This window comes from Crocodylus siamensis, chromosome 1 (genome assembly GCF_052110815.1).
Source record: "Crocodylus siamensis isolate JL-2025a chromosome 1, ASM5211081v1, whole genome shotgun sequence".
NCBI classification, from domain to species: Eukaryota; Metazoa; Chordata; order Crocodylia; family Crocodylidae; genus Crocodylus; species Crocodylus siamensis.
In genome coordinates this window covers 447,384-466,528 of record NC_143395.1, presented here as the reverse complement: position 1 = coordinate 466,528, position 19,145 = coordinate 447,384, and the positions used below count along the sequence as shown (strand labels likewise).

General features: G+C 53.8%; 3 protein-coding genes across 3 annotated transcripts in view; 1 reads left to right on the top strand and 2 right to left on the bottom strand.

Annotated features, from left to right (window-relative positions):
- Positions 1-657: 657 nt before the first annotated feature.
- PTRHD1 (peptidyl-tRNA hydrolase domain containing 1) lies at positions 658-6,411 on the bottom strand. Its single transcript, XM_090021928.1, has 2 exons — positions 6,174-6,411; positions 658-1,054 (listed from the first exon to the last, which is right to left on the bottom strand). Exons 1-2 carry the CDS (start codon positions 6,360-6,362, stop codon positions 884-886), a joined length of 360 nt encoding a protein of 119 aa, XP_089878054.1. The 5' UTR covers positions 6,363-6,411; the 3' UTR covers positions 658-883.
- Positions 6,412-6,486: 75 nt separating this feature from the next.
- CENPO (centromere protein O) lies at positions 6,487-11,303 on the top strand. Its single transcript, XM_090021614.1, has 6 exons — positions 6,487-6,602; positions 6,707-6,879; positions 7,155-7,284; positions 7,842-8,101; positions 8,829-9,000; positions 10,341-11,303. The coding sequence occupies exons 1-6, from the start codon at positions 6,575-6,577 to the stop codon at positions 10,463-10,465; spliced, it is 888 nt and encodes a 295-aa protein (XP_089877740.1). The 5' UTR covers positions 6,487-6,574; the 3' UTR covers positions 10,466-11,303.
- Positions 11,304-13,423: 2,120 nt separating this feature from the next.
- ADCY3 (adenylate cyclase 3) overlaps positions 13,424-19,145 on the bottom strand; it is a 62,433-nt gene continuing 56,711 nt past the window's right edge. Inside the window, exons 16-20 of the mRNA XM_090021477.1 lie at positions 18,988-19,134; positions 18,747-18,863; positions 18,014-18,140; positions 16,607-16,731; positions 13,424-15,938 (exon numbers count right to left, since the gene is read on the bottom strand). Of these exons, the coding sequence (XP_089877603.1) occupies positions 15,756-15,938; positions 16,607-16,731; positions 18,014-18,140; positions 18,747-18,863; positions 18,988-19,134 (699 nt within the window). The 3' untranslated portion in view covers positions 13,424-15,755. The remainder of the gene's footprint in view (positions 15,939-16,606; positions 16,732-18,013; positions 18,141-18,746; positions 18,864-18,987; positions 19,135-19,145) is intronic.

The window sequence follows — 19,145 nt, the reverse complement described above, 5'->3', positions numbered from 1 at the left end:
GTCAATCAGCCAACATGCATCCATGGCACGTCGTGGTCTCTATTTCCTCACAGGCAGTGATGCTCCGCACCCCAGCAGATGTGCTCCTGACAACTGCAGTGCATGATGCAATGCCAGCAGCTGTCAGGGCCCTGCCTACAGCCTATGGGGCAAGACTGACCCCAGGAAGGAAACCCACTTGCTCTGCGTGTGTGTGAGAGGAAAGCACCAGCAAGGGGCTCTTCATTTGCCTACTTGGGACTGAGGAAGGGAGAGACCGAGACGGCAGAAGGGGGCAACACTGAGATGCCTGGTGGGAGATGCACTGACTTGAATTTCCACTGGGACATGGCAACTGAGTCGCACACTGAGTCAGTACAGCACCGCTGCCGTGAGGCAGCCTGCGCACATGAGTCCCAAAGACACCCTAAAGCCATTCAAGAAGGGCCAGGAGTCTGGGGAGATGGATGTCAGGGAAGGAGGGCAAAAGCAGCAAGAGCAAGACTGAAGAGAGGGCAACTCCCTGATATCGGCTCTACTGAAGCCAAGACAGGGGAGGAACCCAGCAAAGCAGATGTAGGAGTAAGCCAGGCTGCACTGCTGCTCACAGCCATCAAGACCACTCTTCTTTACACTGGAACAAGAGCCCTTCACAAAGCCCAACAGACTCCCTCTGCATGAGTGAAGACATGGATATTTAATCAGCTGCCCTGACAAGCACCAGCTACAGCCATTTACAGTGAGGAGCGAGACACAGTAGGAGCTTCTCGTGGCCTGGAGCAGAAGTGCCTTGAAATGGCACCACTAGGACACACGTGACTCTGCTAAGCCCATCTTGGTCCCTGGAGGAACGTTGTGTGCTCCGGTCAGGTCTGCATGACACAGGGCAAAGCCAGGGCACGGGTCACTGGAGCAGCTTGAACTTCTTCAGGTACTGGTGCACTTGGTCCTTGGGGTAGGGCCGGAGCGCGATGCAGGTAGCGATGTTTTCTGGCTGTTCAATCCACATTTCATGGTCGACACTGTGTTCCTTCAGGGTCTCTGCGAGGGTTGTCAGGGCACCTTCATCCGGGGCCTGGGGAACAGAAAAAGGAAGGATGAGAAACCTGCACAAAATGATGCCAGCAGCTGGCGCCACCAGAGACCAGGGAGGGAATCTGAGAGATGACAGACTGACCTGGAGATTTTGGTTACACAGGAATGTAAGAACTGCCCTGTACTGGGCCAGACCCTAGGTCCCTTTGGCCCAGTCACCTGTCTCACAAAGCAGCACAAAAAGGGAGAGCAAACGGGTCTGATCAGGGTGTTTCTCCTGTTCCTCTCTCACTTGCAGACTCCAACATCGAAGGCCCAGGAAAGTTTGATGCAGTGGTCATGCCCCTTATTCCCTACTTAATTCCAACTGATGCCCCCTTTCTTCCAGGAACGTGCCCAGTTCCTTTGGGGATCTGGCTGGACACTCAGCTCCCACTGCATCTGGTGGCAAAGAGCCCCACTCTTTAATGATCTGCTGACAGCCTACTCATTTCATCTCATGACCCCCCATTCAAGGGACGGACACTGCATTTGGAGTCAGGAAGTTTAGCCCCTGTTTAGATTGGTGCGGACTGTGGAAAGAGTCTGCCTTCCTCTACAACAGGAGAAATGGCTTCTACCTTCAATCTCTTGAACATATATTAACAACCTGTGCAGCAGCAGGACGCTGGCTGCTGCGATCCCCCTGCTTTCCCTGTGACAGGGTGGAGTGTGATGTCTGGTGCTGTGTCAGGGTGGATGGTAGTCTTATGAACATTTCAGATGATGGATGCATCTGGACTGGTTTTGACGGGGCTGACCATGCCTCAAGCAGGGGGTTAGACAAGATGTGACCTCCGGAGCTCCCTTCCAGTCCATCTTTTCTATGATTCCATGACACCAGCTTCAAACTTCGTCATCCCCAGTTGCGCCCCCAGTGCCCTGATCCCACCCCAGGCGTTTGCCCAACCCAACTGCTTCCCCCTGCACACATCTCTCTGGGTTTCCTTCCACCCTGCCCCTCACCATCCATGGGCAGTTCATTGCAGCAGGATCCCGCTGTACTAGGCATCTGCAAAGCAGCTGACGGCACCATACGCTGGTCTCCGGAAAGCTGCTCCCTGGGCTGGTTTCTCATGTGGCCTCCTGGGAGTGTTGGGGTGGCATTTTCTCTCGAACAGCGCTAGGAAGCTTTGTTCTGAACAGGCCACACACAACTCAAGCCTAACGACGGTCCTGCAACAGTGCGTGTAAAAAGGAAAGGCTTGAAGGAAGTCAGACAGGGACCAGCGGGAGCTGTCACCCATGGGGTTGGACTGAGGATTGATCAAGTGTCTCGTCTACCATGCTGGTCTGGAAAGAGCCGCTGTCAGGAAGCCCAGCCCTCACTCAGCTCCAAACAGGCGTCTGGAAGCAATGACTGGATTAGCTCTGAACAATAGCTGTTGCCACCTACCGAGCTGCCGGCAAACTACTGCTGCTTGTGGCAGCAAGTGCACTGAAATAGGTGTGCCAGAAGAAGGGATGGTTTACTGAGAGAGGGGGGTGGGAAACATGCTCTTCACTGGTAAGGGTCCTAGCTTAGGCTCCCTGCCTTTCTCTTCTACAGGACAGTGTACATGGGAGGAACAGACTGGCAGGACCAGCAGAGCCAAGAACAGCACAGGGAGATAATTCACAGAGCCGCAGGACTGGTAGGGACCTGCAAAGGTCACACCTAGTCCAACCCCTGCCTGAGGCAGGATCAGCCTTGTCCATACCAGCCCAGATAAATCCATAATCTAACCTCTTTGTAAAACTACCGTCAACCCCGACACAGCACCATGACCTGCCACAGGGAAAGCAGAGGGACCTTCTGCTGCTGTGCAAATAAAGCCTTGCACCTCAGGGGAAAAGGATCACCAGCTCCATTTTCCAGGTGGGGAAAAAGCATGGGGGAAAATGTCAATGGTACGAGCAGGAGCAGAATGCAGACTTGCCGACCCCAGGCCAGGCCTGCATTGCAGCACCACCAGCAAAGGAAGAAAGATGGGGAGGAAAAAGTTAGCGTAAAGAGGCCAAGGACAAAGTTGCATCTATTCTCCTCTGTGCTGTGGCTCCAGCTGCTCCTCACTCCACCATAGCTCCCTCCTGGGGGACAGGATCTCCAGGTGCTCCCCCAGTCACCGCTTCCTCCCCCCGTTCTCCCCCACACCAGGCTTCCCTGTTCTTCCAGTCTGCCCAGACTTCCCTGAGGCACCGTTTCTTCAGGGCCCTCCTCTGGGGGCTAAAAGGTACAGAGAAGAGTAACTAAGATGCTGAGGAAGAAACAGCTGCTACATCAATAGGGAGTGAAAAAGGTTAGGACTCTTCAGTCTGGAAAGGAGAAGGCTGATGGGGATATGACAATCATGAAGGGGGTGCATAGAGTGATTGGTTCTTCACCAGGTCCCAGGAGACCAGGACTAGGGGGAACCTGCTGCAATGAGCAGGAAATGGGTTTAAAACTAATAAGAGAAGGTACTTTGTTCTAGGCAGCATGTCATTAAGTCACAGGACCCATCACCACTGTGGGCTGCAGAGGCAGGGACTGCAGCCAGGTTCGAAACGGCACGAGACACATTCACAGATGACAGATCATACAATCCTGGAGATGTGGGGCTAGGAGGGCCCTGCAGAGGTTAAATCTATCCAACGCTTGCCTGAGTCAGGATCAGCCCTGTCCACACCATCCCAAAGCCATTGTCCAACCTCTTAGCAGAACGATGATCAACCCTGACACAGAACAAAGCAGAGCCCCCGAACCTGGGAGTTCGCATGAGCATGGGAGTTAGGGGTATGGCCCCAGTATTAGGACTTCCTCGATTCCTAGAACTGCCTTCCTCTGCAGCAGGGGTGCGGCCTGGGCTCTCTTGAGCATACAATAACCTTTTATAGAAACAGGATGTTGGCCACCATGGTCCCCCACTTTCCCTGTGGCACGTGCAGATGTGATGTCTTGTGCTGTGTCAGTGTTAGATGATGGATTTGTCTGGGATGCTTTGGAGAAAGCTGACCCTGCCTCAGGCAAGGGATTGGACTAAATGTGAGCTCTGGAGCAACCTTTCAGCCCTACTTCTTTAAGATTTCTATAAAATGCTGGAAGCTGCGTGGCAGGAACAGGGGGAAAACTGTTCTCAGTGGTGGCAGACGAGAGAACAAGGAGCAATAGGCTCAAGTTGAAGCAAGGGAAGTTGAGGTTCAGTATTAAGAAAAACCTCTCATGAGGAGGGTGGTGAAGCACTGGAACGGGCTCCCCAGAGAGGTGGTGGAGTCACCATCCCTGGAGGTTTTTAAGACCTGGGTAGATGAAGCCTTGGCTGGGGTGATGTAGTTAGGGCTGGCCCTGTTCAGAGCAGGGGGTTGGACTAGATGTGACCTCCTGCTTAGACCCAATTCACTCCCTCTTTCAGCTTCCTCTCTTGTATGAAATAGGGTTTTTGTGTTGAGATTCCTTCTGAGTCTAGGTCTGAATCCACACAGGACTTTTAACATGCAAATGGCAGTCATGGGCTGAACCTGCATAGGTGGCTCCGTTTTTCTTAAGCAACAGCATCATCTGAATGTTGGGCAGGGTCCCACCGTGGGCAATGGTGACTCCCCTCAGAAGCTTGTTCAGCTCCTCATCGTTGTGAATGGCCAGCTGGAGGTGGTAGGGGATGATGTGAGTTCTCTTGCAGTCTTGGGCTGTGTCCCCAGTCAATCTGAATATTTTAGCTGTCAGATATTCCATCCCTGCAGCCAAACAGACTGGTACCCCCTGCTCCCACTTGCGTAACATAAATGTCCCTGCAAAGCAGCCGGTGCTCATGGCCTACAGGGAACTGCAACCTTGCCTGGGAAGTCATTGTCAACCCCTTGATTCGAGGATTATTGCTACCGCGGCTCATGGCTGGGTCTTGAGGCAGATTAAGAGTCCAATCTTTGAGACCTATCTACAGAAGTTGCAGGTCTTTCTGCAGGGGAGAGGAGGCTGTAGGTTGGGATTTCTCTCCTCCTTCCTCTGCTCTCTCTTCTCTGCTTTGAGGGCAAGATGCTTTACCTTGAAGTGGGCATCCACTTGGTTGAGGCCGTGGCACCCTTAGAGTTGGTTGGCAGCCAGCTTGATGTCAACATCCAAGGCGTCAATGATAAAGCAGACATTAATGATGTGTAAAGGAAGAAAATAAAGCATACATCCATTTTCTGGAGGTCTGCCTTCCATGTGTCCCTGTAGCACTTCCCCCGGTCACCGCAAGATCTCAGGCCATTGATAAGCTTGTTTTGGGTGTTGAGTAGGCACACAATGTCCAGCCCAGCTAAGCTGATGCTTAAGGATCACGCTGAAAAAAGAAGCATCCATTTTCTTGAGGTGTGTCTTCAACATGTCCCTGTCGTGCTCCATGCTCCCAACTCCACGCCAGTAACACTGGCTCCAACAAGGATGCTGGCATTTGTATGGCAATTTTCCCATTGGATGCAGAGGATTTTCCAGAGGCATTGTTGGCGATGCCTCTCTGGGCTCTTGACATGACGACGGCAGCACCCGAGAAGACGTGGCTGTAGCTCTTAGCTTGGCTTTTGCCTGAAGACCAGACATAGCTCTAAGTTTGGCTTTTGCCTGAAAACCTGGCTTTGACTCTTAGTTTGTCTTCCTCAACTCCGAGGGACTGCTGATGAAGAACCCGCTCCCTCACACAACAACGTGCCCCCCTTGCCAACGAGCACGTGTATCCAGAATCGGGCTCCTCAGTCACCCGAGGACCCACAGAGCCCAACGGATGTCATCTTCGACTCCGAGGGACAGCTGACGAAGCTCTTCGCTTGGCTTTCTCCTGCCGCGGCTGGATGACATTTTGCTCCGACGTGACGCCATTCCTGTTCAGAAAGACTTATCCTCTTCGGGCGCACGGGCTTATGCCTGATAAGTAAATTATTGGCCTCTCTCAAGCAGGGAGGCTTTGGGAAAGGTGACGACCGATACCTCGGCTGCTCTGTGGGAAGGAAATGGAGCACGACAGGAGCCAGCCCAGGGCGGTGCTGAGAGAAGTGGCGAGCCCTGTCACCAGGCCGTCCTCACCCCTCTGAGGGAGCTGCACCCCCTTTCCCCATCCCACCCCACCCCTCAGGGCTGGGAGGAGCGCCCAAGGACCCTTCCCGGCATGCCCCGCGCTGCGCCTCACCTCCAGCACCACGGTGCGCATGCGCCCGCGCTCCGCCAGGTAGGCCGCGCTGTCCGGGTGGGCGTAGTGCGCGTGCAGCACGGCCAGCGCCGCGTGACAGGCCTGCGCCACCAGCGCGCCCCGCGGCCAGCGCAGGTCGCCCCGTAGTACCACGTACTGCACCAGCTGCCGGGGGGTGGCCGCCGCCATCTTGCGGGGCGGCCACGCGCGGAATGCTGGGAAGACCCTGCCGCCATCTTGCCGTACGGCGCGCGCGGGGCGCTATCCCGGAAGCGGCATATACAAGGAAGAGCCATCTTGCCGTACGGAGCGTGGAGGGGGCTGGGAAAGGGCGCGGTGGCGTGAATACGTTATTCCGGCGCGGGCAGTTTGAGTGGGACCGGAAGTGTTGTGAGGCGAAGATGGCGGTGGCGGGAAACTTGCGGGAGGGTGAGTGGGCCTCAAAAAACGTGGAGAATACAGGTGTGAGGGGCCCGCGGGAGGGGACATCTAGCCCAGCCCCAACGGCTTACCTCTCCCCTCCTTTCTCCCAGGGGTGTTGTCCCATCTCGAGAAGCTGGAGGCCCGCGCCCACGAGTTAGCATTGAAGGAAGAGGAAACCAAGCAGCAGCGGAGGCAGAAAGTGGCCCGGCTGAGAGCCAGGATCAAGGAGCTGAGGCAACAGAGGGACGAGCTGAAGATGAAAGTGAGCCTGAGGCAAATGGCGGTAAGAGCTGAGCGCTTGGAATGACCCAGCGGGCCCTGCCTCGTTCCCGGTCTTCCCCATGCTGGCAATTCCTATATATCGCCACTATACCCAGCTGCTTAAGAAGCTGGTCTGCCCCCATTTTAGGATTTTTTTCTGTCTCTGTCACCAGTGAATGATCCATGTGTCTCGCTCAGAGTGATGGCACCTTCTGGGCATCGGCCTGAGCCATATCACCAAGCAAGAAATAGCTGTATTTCACTCATTTCTAGGCTGCTATTTCCTGATTTCTCTAGACGGGCAGGCAGGAGGAAGCCACGAGCAGCAGTGCGGAGCCTGTCCAGACAGCGAAGATGAGGGAGCAAGTTCTTCTGCAGTGGAAAGTGGAAAATGTTGAGGCCATGCTGCATGTTTTTTACCTCACAGGTTGGTACAGGCCTGAACGGACGGTTGATTTCAGCAGGTGAAGGATCTGGAGGGTGAACCTGCTGTGTAATTGTCCCAGTCCCAGTGTTTCTCGTGTAGCTTGAAGCAAGTCATTACAGGTGCACCAGAGAAACTATTTCAGCTTTTCTGTCTTTTGCTGAAGGCCTCAAAACCAGTTCTCTGAGGCTGAGCTGATTTATCTGACTTGAGCTGTACTAGCTAGACTGTGTTACTCAGAAGCGCGTGCTTTAAATTGACACGGATCTCTGGTTTGCTTTGAGACGGGTGGAAAAGTCTCTGCTCTACTGCTTATGGGGCAAATGTTGCGCAGAAGATGAGCAGTAATGTAACCCTGGCCCAGCTTGGCAGTTAGAGTAGAAGTGTGACTTAAATGACTCATGCTTCGTAATTCTTCCAAGTTAGGAGCCCTGTCTGTCCACAGAGAGCATGAGTGTATTCCTGGTGTAAGAAAACACTGAGCCTGCCATGGTGTCTTAGCAGAGCTTCCTAACCCTGTGGTTTTGTGATGGCACTAACGACTTCTTTCCATTTCCAAGGAATTAGTGGGAAGCTGACCAAGCACGGAGTCTGTTTCTGCCTCAGCACCGCCTATGATGGCAACTACCTGGATTCCTACTACCTCGATATTGTCATAAAGCAGCCAGTTCGGATCCGTCGCCACTCTGTGCCCATCTTCATCCCCTTGAAGCAGATAGCTGAGAAGTACTTGCAGACAGACATCCGGTGCTTCCTGACTACTCTGTCTGCTCACCTGAATGCTTATGTTGGGAGGAAATACCAGGCAGATTACTTACAGGTACGAGTCACCCCAGCAAACACTTTAGTATGGTCTTTATCCTTATACATGTTAACGAATCATAGAGAAGTGGGGCTGGAAGGGACTTCCATGGGCCATCTAGTCCAACCCCCCTGTCTGAGGCAGGATCAGCCCTGTCCAAACCATCTCAGACAAATCCATAATCTAAACTCTTCATAAAACTACCATCATTCCTGACACAAAACATCACACCTGAACCTGCCGCAGGAAAAGCAGGGTGACCACGATGGTAAATGTCCTGCTTCTATAAAAGGTTGTCAATGTATGCTCAAGAAATCCCAGGCCAGAGGCCGTGTCCCCACTACAAAGACAGGTCCTGCTTGGAGCAGGGGGTTGGACTACATGTGACCTCCTGAGGTCCCTTCCAACCCCCATTTTCCATGATTCAACCTGTTGTATTTGGTCTCCTGATTGCTTCAGAGCACCCTCACTGTGCAGTATTTTCTTTCCTCCCATCTGGAACAAAGATCTTTTTCTCTTCATCCTACCTACTGCGTGTACTTGCGAAATCACAGCATCTCCATAGCTTTCTTTTGGCAAGAACCTTCCTCTTAGCCCTTCAGCCACAAAACATGCTGCTGTGTCCACCCTCTGTCTGCAGGATGGAAACCTCAAAATGCCTGTTACCTGCGTGATGCTTGTATGAGGAGACAGAGTCAGGGATATTCAAGATTTAATGCTGCTGTGTTTGTCTCCATCCATGCAGAAGCATTTTTCAGCCTTTCTGGGCAGACACTGGCAGACGAACTCCTTGTGTAACAGGCTGACCTTTAATTATCACGTGACAACAGAAAGCAGCACCTTTCCCTTCAGGGTAAAGCTGGTTTATGGAGACCTTGACCGCAGTCTTCCCACGGAGGCCAGTGTTTCATGCAAAGGTAAGAGGAGAGTATCCATGTCTGTATGGAGAGCAGGTACACGGGAGCAGCTGCAGTGTAAATCAGTCTGCTCTAGTTTTCCATAGTCTGCCTGGGGTCATAGTCACAATATTGCTTAACCTACTTGAGCTGCAGCACTGTGGAAAAGCAGGTTGCTTAACTCCTCCTGTGTACTTGGCTTTGTCCTGAAGAGATCCTGGCCTCTTGCTATACACTAGTTACAGATCTGTTAAAGTCTCAGAGCTGTGACAGCATTTTGGATCTACAGGAAGAGAGAAGGGGAATTTGGGGTGCCCAGGGTGAGACTTGACTCGAAAGAGTCGATGCGTAGTAGAGAGAAGAACCTTCATGCAACATGGTTTGCTGTTGCAAGAGCCATTGGCATGTTCTGTGTGTCAATGTTTGGGCCACCCAGTGTATTACAGCACCATTCCCTGACACGGAAGGTGAGGTGTGGCCAGGTTTGAAGGGGACCCAGAAGTGTGCACTCCTAGCCACAGTCGCACCTGGTTCTGGGCTGGTAAAACCTGTAGCGGTAGACCCCATGATCTCCCAGGGTGAGAAAGGAGAGAAACCTTTTTGTGCATGAGATGTGATTCCTTTCAGTGCTGGGCTTCTTCAGGGGAAGCTCTCTCTTCCCCTTGGAGCAATGAGCCCTTTATGGCCACAAGGCAAACCCCCAGCAGGCTTTGAGTCCAGCTGCTGGGAGAGGTCATTGTTCTGTCCACAGGGTTCAGCTTCTTTGTGGGGCAAGATCTGACTTTTACAGTGCTTGCCGTTGGTTGGATGGTATTGGTGTGTGCAGTGTGCTAAAACACTAGAAGTGGCACCGTAAGGGGTGGGCAGCGTGGTTTGATGCCAGCTCTGCTGGGGTGGGTCCAAGGCCGCACTCCAGCCTCAGTGCCCCTTGGGTTACAGCCAGCAGAGGAGGGGGTGATGTTAGAGGCGGTTCCTTTCCCTCTGGCTTCCTCCTGCTGAGGGAGGGGGGTGGGTGTGTGTGAGGGGTGTAGGGGCAGGCTTGGATGCTGCAGTGATGGGTGCTAGTAGGGGAAAGCAGTTAAGTGGATAAGCTAAGCATACAAGGTGCCCTGGGTAGGGGCTGTCTCAGTGCCAGGAAACAGTGAGGCTGAAGCCAGACAGCCCTTCCACCACAGGCTGCTAGCTGGCTATTCTATGCTCCTTCTCAGGGGGAACAAGGGGAAGGGAAAGCGAGTGCAGGGAGATCAATGGGACTGAAACCCTCTAGGGCAGGGAGGAGAGATCAGTAGCTGTAGCAGGTGCGAGTGGTGAGATGGCATCCTTCTTATCCCTACTGACTTACTGGTTTCTTGTTGGAGCAGAGGATGCACCTGCCTCACTGCTGGAGAAGGTGGCAGCTCATTCCTCCTTGTTCACGCACATGGCCCTGCACAAAGCCTTCGACACCTTCAGAAAGGCAGCAGAGAATCCAGATGACACAGAGTAGGTGGACAGCACCTGTCTGTTCACAAGATGTACGTCCTGTGCCCTGAGGCTGCTGCTGGATCCATGCTCTTTGCACTGGACTGGTGAACCAGACCCCACAGTGCCAAGATCCCAGGCCCCCAGAGGTCTTGAGGTGCCTGATCTGAGTACACTCTCTGCGCACACCCCATGTTACTCTCTAGTACCTTACTGGGCTGGGCAGGAAACATTTACCACTGGAATGGGACGCCTGAGATTTTCAAAGTCATGAGCTACTTGGATGAGAGAAATTGGTACCAACGAATGCCAGGCACCAGGCTTAGGCCATGGTCATCTCTTTATCTGGCCCCTGAGCATTGAGTGGTGTGGAGCAGGTGCAGATTCCCTCTGTGCTGCTCTGTAAATGGCCTGGATACTTCTAGGCCTTGTGAGGAGATTGCCCTAAAGCTGGATCAGTGCAAGTGCCCCTTGGTGATGGCAGTGTGGCTTGCCCAGGGGTCAGAGTTTCCTGATCACTCAATGATTATGGTGGAGGCTTTGGTTTAAAAGATTTGACAAGGCGGGCCCAGAATGTGTCTGGTGATGTCATCAGCTAGGCTGAAATCAGGGGCACGCGCTTCTGTGTGTGAACGGGACAGGAGCTGAATGCCAAAGCCTTCCCTTTGAGACGCATTAAATTTCTCAGCAGCTTGACAGAGCCAATGCGCCTCCCCTTTACATTACAGTCCTGAGCTGCTTTCCTTGTGCCCTCATCTGTGCTGGCTTTTGCCTTCCTTTTTTTCAAATGATGCTTCCTGGAGGCACTTCCACATTTTTAACTTAATAAAACAATGATTGTTATAGAAAATCTTGTTACTTCTTACTCTGATCTCTGCGCATTGAACTTGTATGTCAAGTCTCCCCTGTGACACCAGACAGCCGAGTTTCTGTTCCTCTCTTGTGTTAGCCTACAGCTGCAAGGTTTGAGCTGGAAGGAGACAACAGTGGGCTTTTATTCTACCTCTGAGACTGGGTTAAATGCAGCCTCCAACCTGCCCTTGCAGCTGCAGCCTGAATTTCCACAAGGAGCAGCTTTTCCAAGCACTGTATTTCTGCCTGGGAGGTTGAGTCCCTTTGGCTCACAGAGCTTGTTGGGGGTGTTTCTGAAGGGTTGCACAGGGCCCAGGCAACTTGTTTGGATTACTGCGCTGTTGTAGCCTCTAACTAGAGCCCTGAAGGGAACCAGCCCTGTTCCCTGCACTGTCAGTCAGCTAGTGATGTTGGCATCCTCCTTGCACCCTGCTGCTCACCCCAGTGCCATTCTGGGGCCTGCTGCTGCTATAGCAGCATCTGTGTCTGCTACATTGAATGTGATGCTGCTTTTCCTGCAGCTCACTCAGGGGTTGAACTAAGGTGAGACTGAAGTGAGCTGTCCCTTTCTCCAGTGAGACTGAAATGACCTGTTTATCGTCCGCTGTGCCATTCAGAAAACAAGCCCTCCTGGCTGCGTGTCATGAGCTGCTGAGCAGTATCTCGGGGCTCGTGTCACACCAATCCTCAGTGCAAAGGAAGGTTTTTCCACAGCATTTTTAGGGCTTAATGCCCCAAAATGTCCTGGTAAGAACCTGGTCACGCTGGAAAGCTCAGTGCATTAGAGAGGAGGGGGTGGGTCCCAGCTGAAGGCTGGGTGACTTCCAGGCACTACATCTTGCATTAACCTCAGGCTGGGTATGTGCCCTCACAAAGGCGGGTTGCTGGGGCAGTGACTGCTTCTGAAAGCCCCTGATCTGTTCCTTGTGCCCCCTTACCTCAGCTGGGGAGTGCTTGAGCGGGCCTGGTTTGAAATGATTTGAGCAGAGCTTAAATCTCTCACTGACCACAGCAAGTTCACCAGTGCTCAGTACTGGCTCCTGGGAGCAGTCAATGGCCTTGCCTTTCTCCTGCTGCTCCATCTTTTCATTTTTGTTCCTGTACTTGCCCCAGTGTAAGTAACAGGGTGGTATGGGGCCAATGTCCAGGAATGACAGTGCCACTGAGATCATGTGTTATAGCCATAGCCTAGTACTTGGGGCATTCACCTAGCAGCAGGGGAGCCCCTTCTCCAAATTGTTGCTGCAGCAAAGGCCCAAAGCTGGCATCTTTTGGCCTTGACTCTGCCTTGGGCAGCAGGCTGAAGTGTTCAGGGGGAGTGACCAGCTGCCCTGTTGATGTTGCTCCACTTAGTGTATGTGAATACTCACCAGAGCTGGGATTTGCCAGAAGAGGGCTCTAGCCTCGGGACTGCAAAGCCTCCCCACTTAATGAATATCCATTTGTGCCAAACAGACCAGCATCAGGAGGAGGAGTCTTATCCTGCAGCATGCAATACCTTGGTGCTAGACCAAGCTGCTGGGACAGAGGAGCCCAGGGCGCAAGTCTTAGCTCCGAATTGGGTGCAATTGGGATGTGATTCACTGTATCCCACCTCCCTGCAGAGCAGCCTCATCCCCTGTTGTCTCGTGCATGGATCAGCTGTACCTGAGGATGCTCATGCGATTGGGCCTGGGACGTAGGGGAGCAGCCAGTGTCAGAGTCCTGCTGGGGCCAGGACTGCGGCAGAAGCAGCATCACGTCTTGCGTGACTTGGCTGATGCCCACATGAGTCCCTGCAGGGTTTGGCAGCAGCTGTGGAGACCTTGGTGCCAGCCAGCCGTCCTGACACCTTGGACTTGGTGCTTGATGCCTCCATTGATACCGAAGCCCTTTGGCTTTGGTCCTAGGAAGCCAGATGAATTTTATGAACTATGGCCTGGAGCCTGAAGGGCTGAGAAACCTGGGACAAAATCTGTCCGTCCCTTTTTTTCTCTGCAGAAAGGGGAGTGTCACCTTCACAAAGGGCTTAGCAAATCACGGCTGAGAGCAATGCGTGTTTGTCCAGTGGGCACCAGCCTTAACATCCTCAGATGGTCCTGGTTCATGTTCATGTGTGTCTGCTTCATGTCTGCACATGCCCACAGTGAACGTTTGGGCTGGGACCTGTTGTCTTTCCTCTCCCAGAGCCAGTGACCCAAAATGGCCTGGGTAAGACCAGCCACCGAGTTGGGTAGAGTTGCAGATGTGTTGGAGGATAGAGCTAGTCACAGGTCATTGAGAAGTGGGGCTGGAAGGGATCTCCAGAGGTCACATCTAGGCCAACCCCTGCATGAAGCAGGATCAGCCCCATCTAAACCGTCCCAGACAAATCCATTGTCCAGCCTCATAGCAAAATATCACAGGTCCAGAATGATCAGGAGAGACTGGAAAAATGGTTTGCAATTGATCAGCTGAAATTCAAGGACAAGTGCCAAGTCCTGCACTTGAGAGAGAACAACTGCATGCGCAGAGAGCCTGGGGAGCAACTGCCTGCGCTGCAGAGAAGCATGAGGGTTACAGTGGACCATAAGCTGAATATGAGCCAACAATGTGCCCTTGTTGCAAAAAAAAAAACCCAACAGCCTCCTAGGTTGCATCAACAGGAGAGTCATTTGCAAATCAAGTGAAGTGATTTTTCCGCTCTCTTCAGGACCAGTGAGGCCTCACCCGGAGCAGCGTGTCTGGTTTTGAACTTCAAGAAGGATGTAGACAGATTAAAATGAATCCAACAGAAATGATCAGGGGCCTACAAGGAAAGACTGAAGGAATTGGTGCTATTGAGTCCAGAGAAGGATGAGGGAGGATTGGATAAATGTCCTCAAATCCCTGAAGGGGGATTGTGGAGAGGATGGAGAGGGACTTTTCTTTGTGGCTGCAGGGAACAGGACTAAGAGCAACAGCCTTAAGTTGCAGCAGGAAAAATGTAGGCTGGAGATGATCTTTCTGACTACCTTCACCTCCCTGCCGGGGGGTTGCAAAGAGGATGGAGCTGGGCTGTTCCCAGTGGGGGCAGACGACAGGGCAAGCAGCAATGGGCTCAAGCTGCAGCAAAGGAAGTTGAGGTTGGATATTAGGAAAAACTTTTCCACTAATTGGGTGGTGAAGAACTGGAACTGGTTCCCCAGAGAGGCTGTGGAGTCTCCATCCTTGGAGGTTTTGAAGACTTGGCTCAACAAATCCTTGGCTGGGATGATGGAGTTGGGGCTGGTCTTGCTTTGAGCAGGGGGATAGACTAGATGTGACCTCCTGAGGTCCTTCCAGCCCTCATTTTCTATGGCTCTGAGTGTTATTGGAGCAGACTGCACAGAGGAGTTGTGGGAGCTCCATCCGTGGAAGTCTTCAAGAGCAGATTGGACACTGGGCAGGCTTAGTCACGGATGGTCCTGCCTGGAGCAGGGGGCTGGAGTAGACGATCTTGTGAGGTCCCTTTTAGACCGACTTTCCTATGATCCTCACCCAAGACAACACATGGCGTTTCAACAGCAAGCAGACATGCAACCACTGTGGTTTAAATTCACCCGGTTCTATTCCAGAAACTAGAGGAATAATTACACTGGTTTGTGTGGGGTGGGGGGTGTTTCATTTCCAAACAGAATAATGGCTGAAGGCTTTAATAAAACAGTCTTGTTCGTTGCCAATACCTGTTAAACTCTTCCTGAAAGCAGCAGCAAAGGTGACAGCAGCAGAGAAGAGAGTGCAAGGCAATATTGGAAAGAGAGAGCCTACTCGCAGCCGGACCAGCTTTAAAAATATAAATGTCACTCTGTCTCTGGCCATATATATATATATATATATATCCGTATAGATCTGAAACGCACACCAGGGGTGTCTCGTTCCCTTCTGCAAGTGAAAGGAAATATTGCACTCCTGCTGGACTCCTAACTATGGTGGCTTGGGACAAGGATGAGTGGGGTTTTGTAAACTAGATGGCCACCCCAACCTCTCTGGGTTGCCTTCCCTCTCCCTGCACAAGCAAGCTGTTGGCTCTCACCACCTGTCCTGAGCGCTATGTGCAGGTCGGGGCTGTGGCACGACGTGGGCATCTGTGCCCCCGGCTTCCTTCTTTACACTAGACTACCTGGGTGCCCTGGGTGAGAGCTCCTGCTGAAATCTCATGCCCAAATGTCCAGGCCCACGGCAGCGAGGGGCATGCAGTGAGCTCCTGGAGGATGCCATCGAGCCCTTTCTCACCCACGGTCTCCACTGGGCTCCGCGACAGAGGCGAAGCATGAGTCAAGCAGACCCCCCCCTCTTCAAGAGAAACCTCCAGGAGACAAGGGTCACGCAAGGGGTTGGGTATCTTGGGACTCTAAACGGTTGGTGTGGAAGGGGGTTACCCTCGGCGAGGTCCCCCAGAGCGCAAGGCGCTCCGAACCGGCCGCCTTTGGCGTCAGGCAGGCGCTGGGCATTGTCGGCGGGCGGGTGCCCGGGGGCCGGCCCCCTCAGGAGCTGTCGACCACCTGGTGGGGCAGCGTTATGGAGGAGCCATTGATGAAGGAGCCCTGCTTCTCGCGGCCCTTGAGGAAGAAGGTCAGCAGCTCCCCCTTGCCCTTGACGAAGATGGTGCCGCGGCGCACGAAGCGGAAGCCGTACTCCTTGAGGATGACGTGGGTCTCCTCCACCACCTGGGGGCCAGCAGAGGCAGGCTGTCAAGGCCGGCAGAAGCCCTGTGGCTGCCTTCCCTGGGCTGTGCCCTGGACACCTTCACTGCTGCCTCCCCAGAGAGCTCCTTGTCTTCCTGGTGCAGTCACGGCTCGGTTTTTCCCAGGCGTAGCTGCCCCCCTCCCTCCCCAGAGAGACGAAGAGTGGATTCACGAGGGCACTAACTGCACTGGAGCCACGGGCAAAGGAGGTGCCTGTGTCCTGTGGCAACTGGCGCTGCATTTGCCCCAGCCCTTGCCCCGCTCCCTCCTCAGCTGCTTTGGTTTCCTTCACTCCACCCCATCTTTTCTGCCTTCCTCTCAGCTTCCCTTTCTCTCCTGGAACAGCCACTGATCAGCCCAGGTGCGTTCGTGCTCCAGACCTGGCTCCAGTGGTTGGGTCCCCCTCATTGAGTCTTGTGTCCAGCACTACTGCACTCCCCCGTTCCTGAGTCATCTGAAGCACCGAGACTCCTCTCAGCAGGGAAAGTGCAGTCTCTTCCCTGTGTCTATAAGCACCTGTTGCTTCTAGAGCAAAGGCTGTATGAGTGTTTCTATTCTAAGCCTCTGTTTTTGGTGGTTCACCAAGTATGACCGAGCTGAAAGGGGCCTGACATGGGCTCCCCCTCAAAAAGGGGGCATTGTGTACCCACCTGTATGTTCCCCATGACACCCGTTGACTCCATCCTGCTGGCGACATTCACCGTGTTGCCCCAGATGTCGTAGTGGGGCTTGCGCGCGCCGATCACGCCGGCCAGCACCGCCCCTTTGTTCATACCTGCAAAGATCCCATGCAAGGACAGCTGCTCCTTTTGTCCTCTGGGGCCTCACGTGGCTTGTCCCTCTAGTACATCAGCTCGGGGGGTGTCCACACACACCACCACCACTCATAATATATAGGGGACCCCTCCAACCACCAACCACTGCATGCTGGCACATGATCACATTAAGATGGCAGCCATGGTGCAGGGCATACCTAAAGCCAAGAGTGGATCTAAAGTTTTCTTATGTGGGGGGTGCAGGAGCAGCAACCTGCACTGCAGGGGTGACTGCACCCCTCGCTCCTGCTTCCTTCCCCACCAGTTCAAGCAGACCACCCTCAAGAGCCTCCAGAGATGTTTTTTAAGCCCCTAAAGCAGGAGAAAGTGCCCCATGCCTCCACCTGCTGTTGCTTTCCCTGCTGTTTCAGGGGCCGGGAGAGCACCAGAGCCATTGCTGCCTGCCCTGACTGGGGTGCACCAAGGCTGGGGACAGCAGCGATAGCTGGACAGAAGAATAGATCCCCCCCGCCTGCCCTAGGGATGGGGATCCCCCCTGCCCATCCCCACAGCTGCTGTCTCCATCCGCAGCTGAGCCCAGGCTTCTGGGGTGGACTAGATCAGCTCTGATGCTTCCCAGACCCCCCGGACAGCAGGGGAAGCAACGGGGGCAGGCAGGGAAAAGGAGGGGAAGGAGATTTTTATTTTCTTTAAGGGCTTTAAAAAGTCCCCAGAGGCTCCAAAAGTGGCGGGTGCGGCTGTGCCACTGCACCCACTCTGGATCTACCACTGCCTAGAGCTGTTGGATGCATGGGGCATGCGCAGTGCCCTCCTGCCCCCAGCACCCCCAGGTCCCCGTGCTGAGTGACACTCCCACAGGATGGTTACATGCAGGATTGCCGTCATGGCCCCCGCGGGACACCCGTGATGCCGCCACGTGCAGGTGCTCTAGGGTGACATGGCTGAAATGGAACCGGTCTGTCTTGGCTGGGATGATGTAGTTGGGGCTGGTCCTGCTTGGAGCAGGGGTTGGACTAGATGTGACCTCCTGAGGTCCCTTCAACCCCCATTTTCTATGATACGGGCTGGCCTTGCCAAGCAAGCTCAGCACTATAGCGACGAGGACACAATGGCATAGGCTTTCACAGGGCCCCTCCTTGCTAGTCCCTGCAGCCTGCCTTCCCCATCCTTGTCTCATACGGTTTCCTCCACTGTGCCAGAGCCCCGTGCCCCTGGGGCTGGGTGTGGTGAAGGCTGGGTGCCATCCCACCACCCCCACCCGCTCCCTGGGGCAGCACTTGCCTATGCGGAGCATGAAGTTGTTGAAAGACTGGTAGTTGATGTTCATCAGGGTCACTTTCATGGCCAAGGCGAAGTCCGCCAGGTCGGCAAGGTGCTGCCAGCGCTCCTTGTCTGACAGGTTCTCCTTCTGCGAGGGGAGCAGAGGGCAGCAGATCAGGGAAGCGGAGTCGGGACCCTCCAGCATCAACCCCCTTCTCCACTCCTTCCTGCCAAGCACCAGCCTGGGTCATCTCCCTGGCTCCCCCGCTACCTCCACCCAAGGGCAAATCTCAGATTTTGAAAAGGGGGGAGCAGAGGATGAGGTGCACGGATAACAACACCTATTTTTCGCCAGTTAAAAACAAACTAGAAACTTTACTAATAGGCCGGGGACGTGGATTGTTCAGTTTCTGACTGAAGCAGGAACAAATATAACATCCCTGGAGTGAGTTAAAAACAATCCACAGGGCTGCGAAATAGGAGCTCCGTTCCCAGGAGCAGCCAAGAGGCAGCAGCATGGCAGAACAAAGGCTAGCTCGGTATTTTGGAAGAGCATTACAAAGGAAAGAGGGTCGTTAACACCTGTGCAATGAAATGGTCTAAAGGATCAAGCAGGTTATAACGAGTCATGAAGTCAAGTGACCAATGCAGCGCTGCCTCAGTAGAAATGCTGCCGCCCCAGCCGGCAGTGAATGTTAAATGTTGGGTGCGACAGGAATCAAAGGGCATCAGTGCACCCCTCTGCCCCCCATACCTTGGTTGTGTTGTAGCCATTGCTGTTGGCATCAGGGGTCACTCCAGAGGCCGCCATGTAGGTGCTGCCAATGGTTTTGATCTTGGTGATACATCGGAACTGGGGTTCATCCAGGAGCTGAGGAAGAGGGTAGACGAATTGGTCAAAGCCTGTGACACAAAGCTACAAGCACCCCACGGGGAGATGCCTCAGGCCCCCTAACCCCTGCCCTCAGCCCATCACAGCCCCCACCCAGCCTTACTGCGTCGAAGTCAGAGATGATCTCGTTGAGGAAGCGCAGGCACTCGATGCCGCCGTTGTTGATGCTCTCCTCCGTGTAGAAGTCGGCGAAGTTGGGCAGGGAGGCGAACATGACGCCGATCTCATCGTAGGACTGGCTGTACAGCTCCTGCGGGGCCA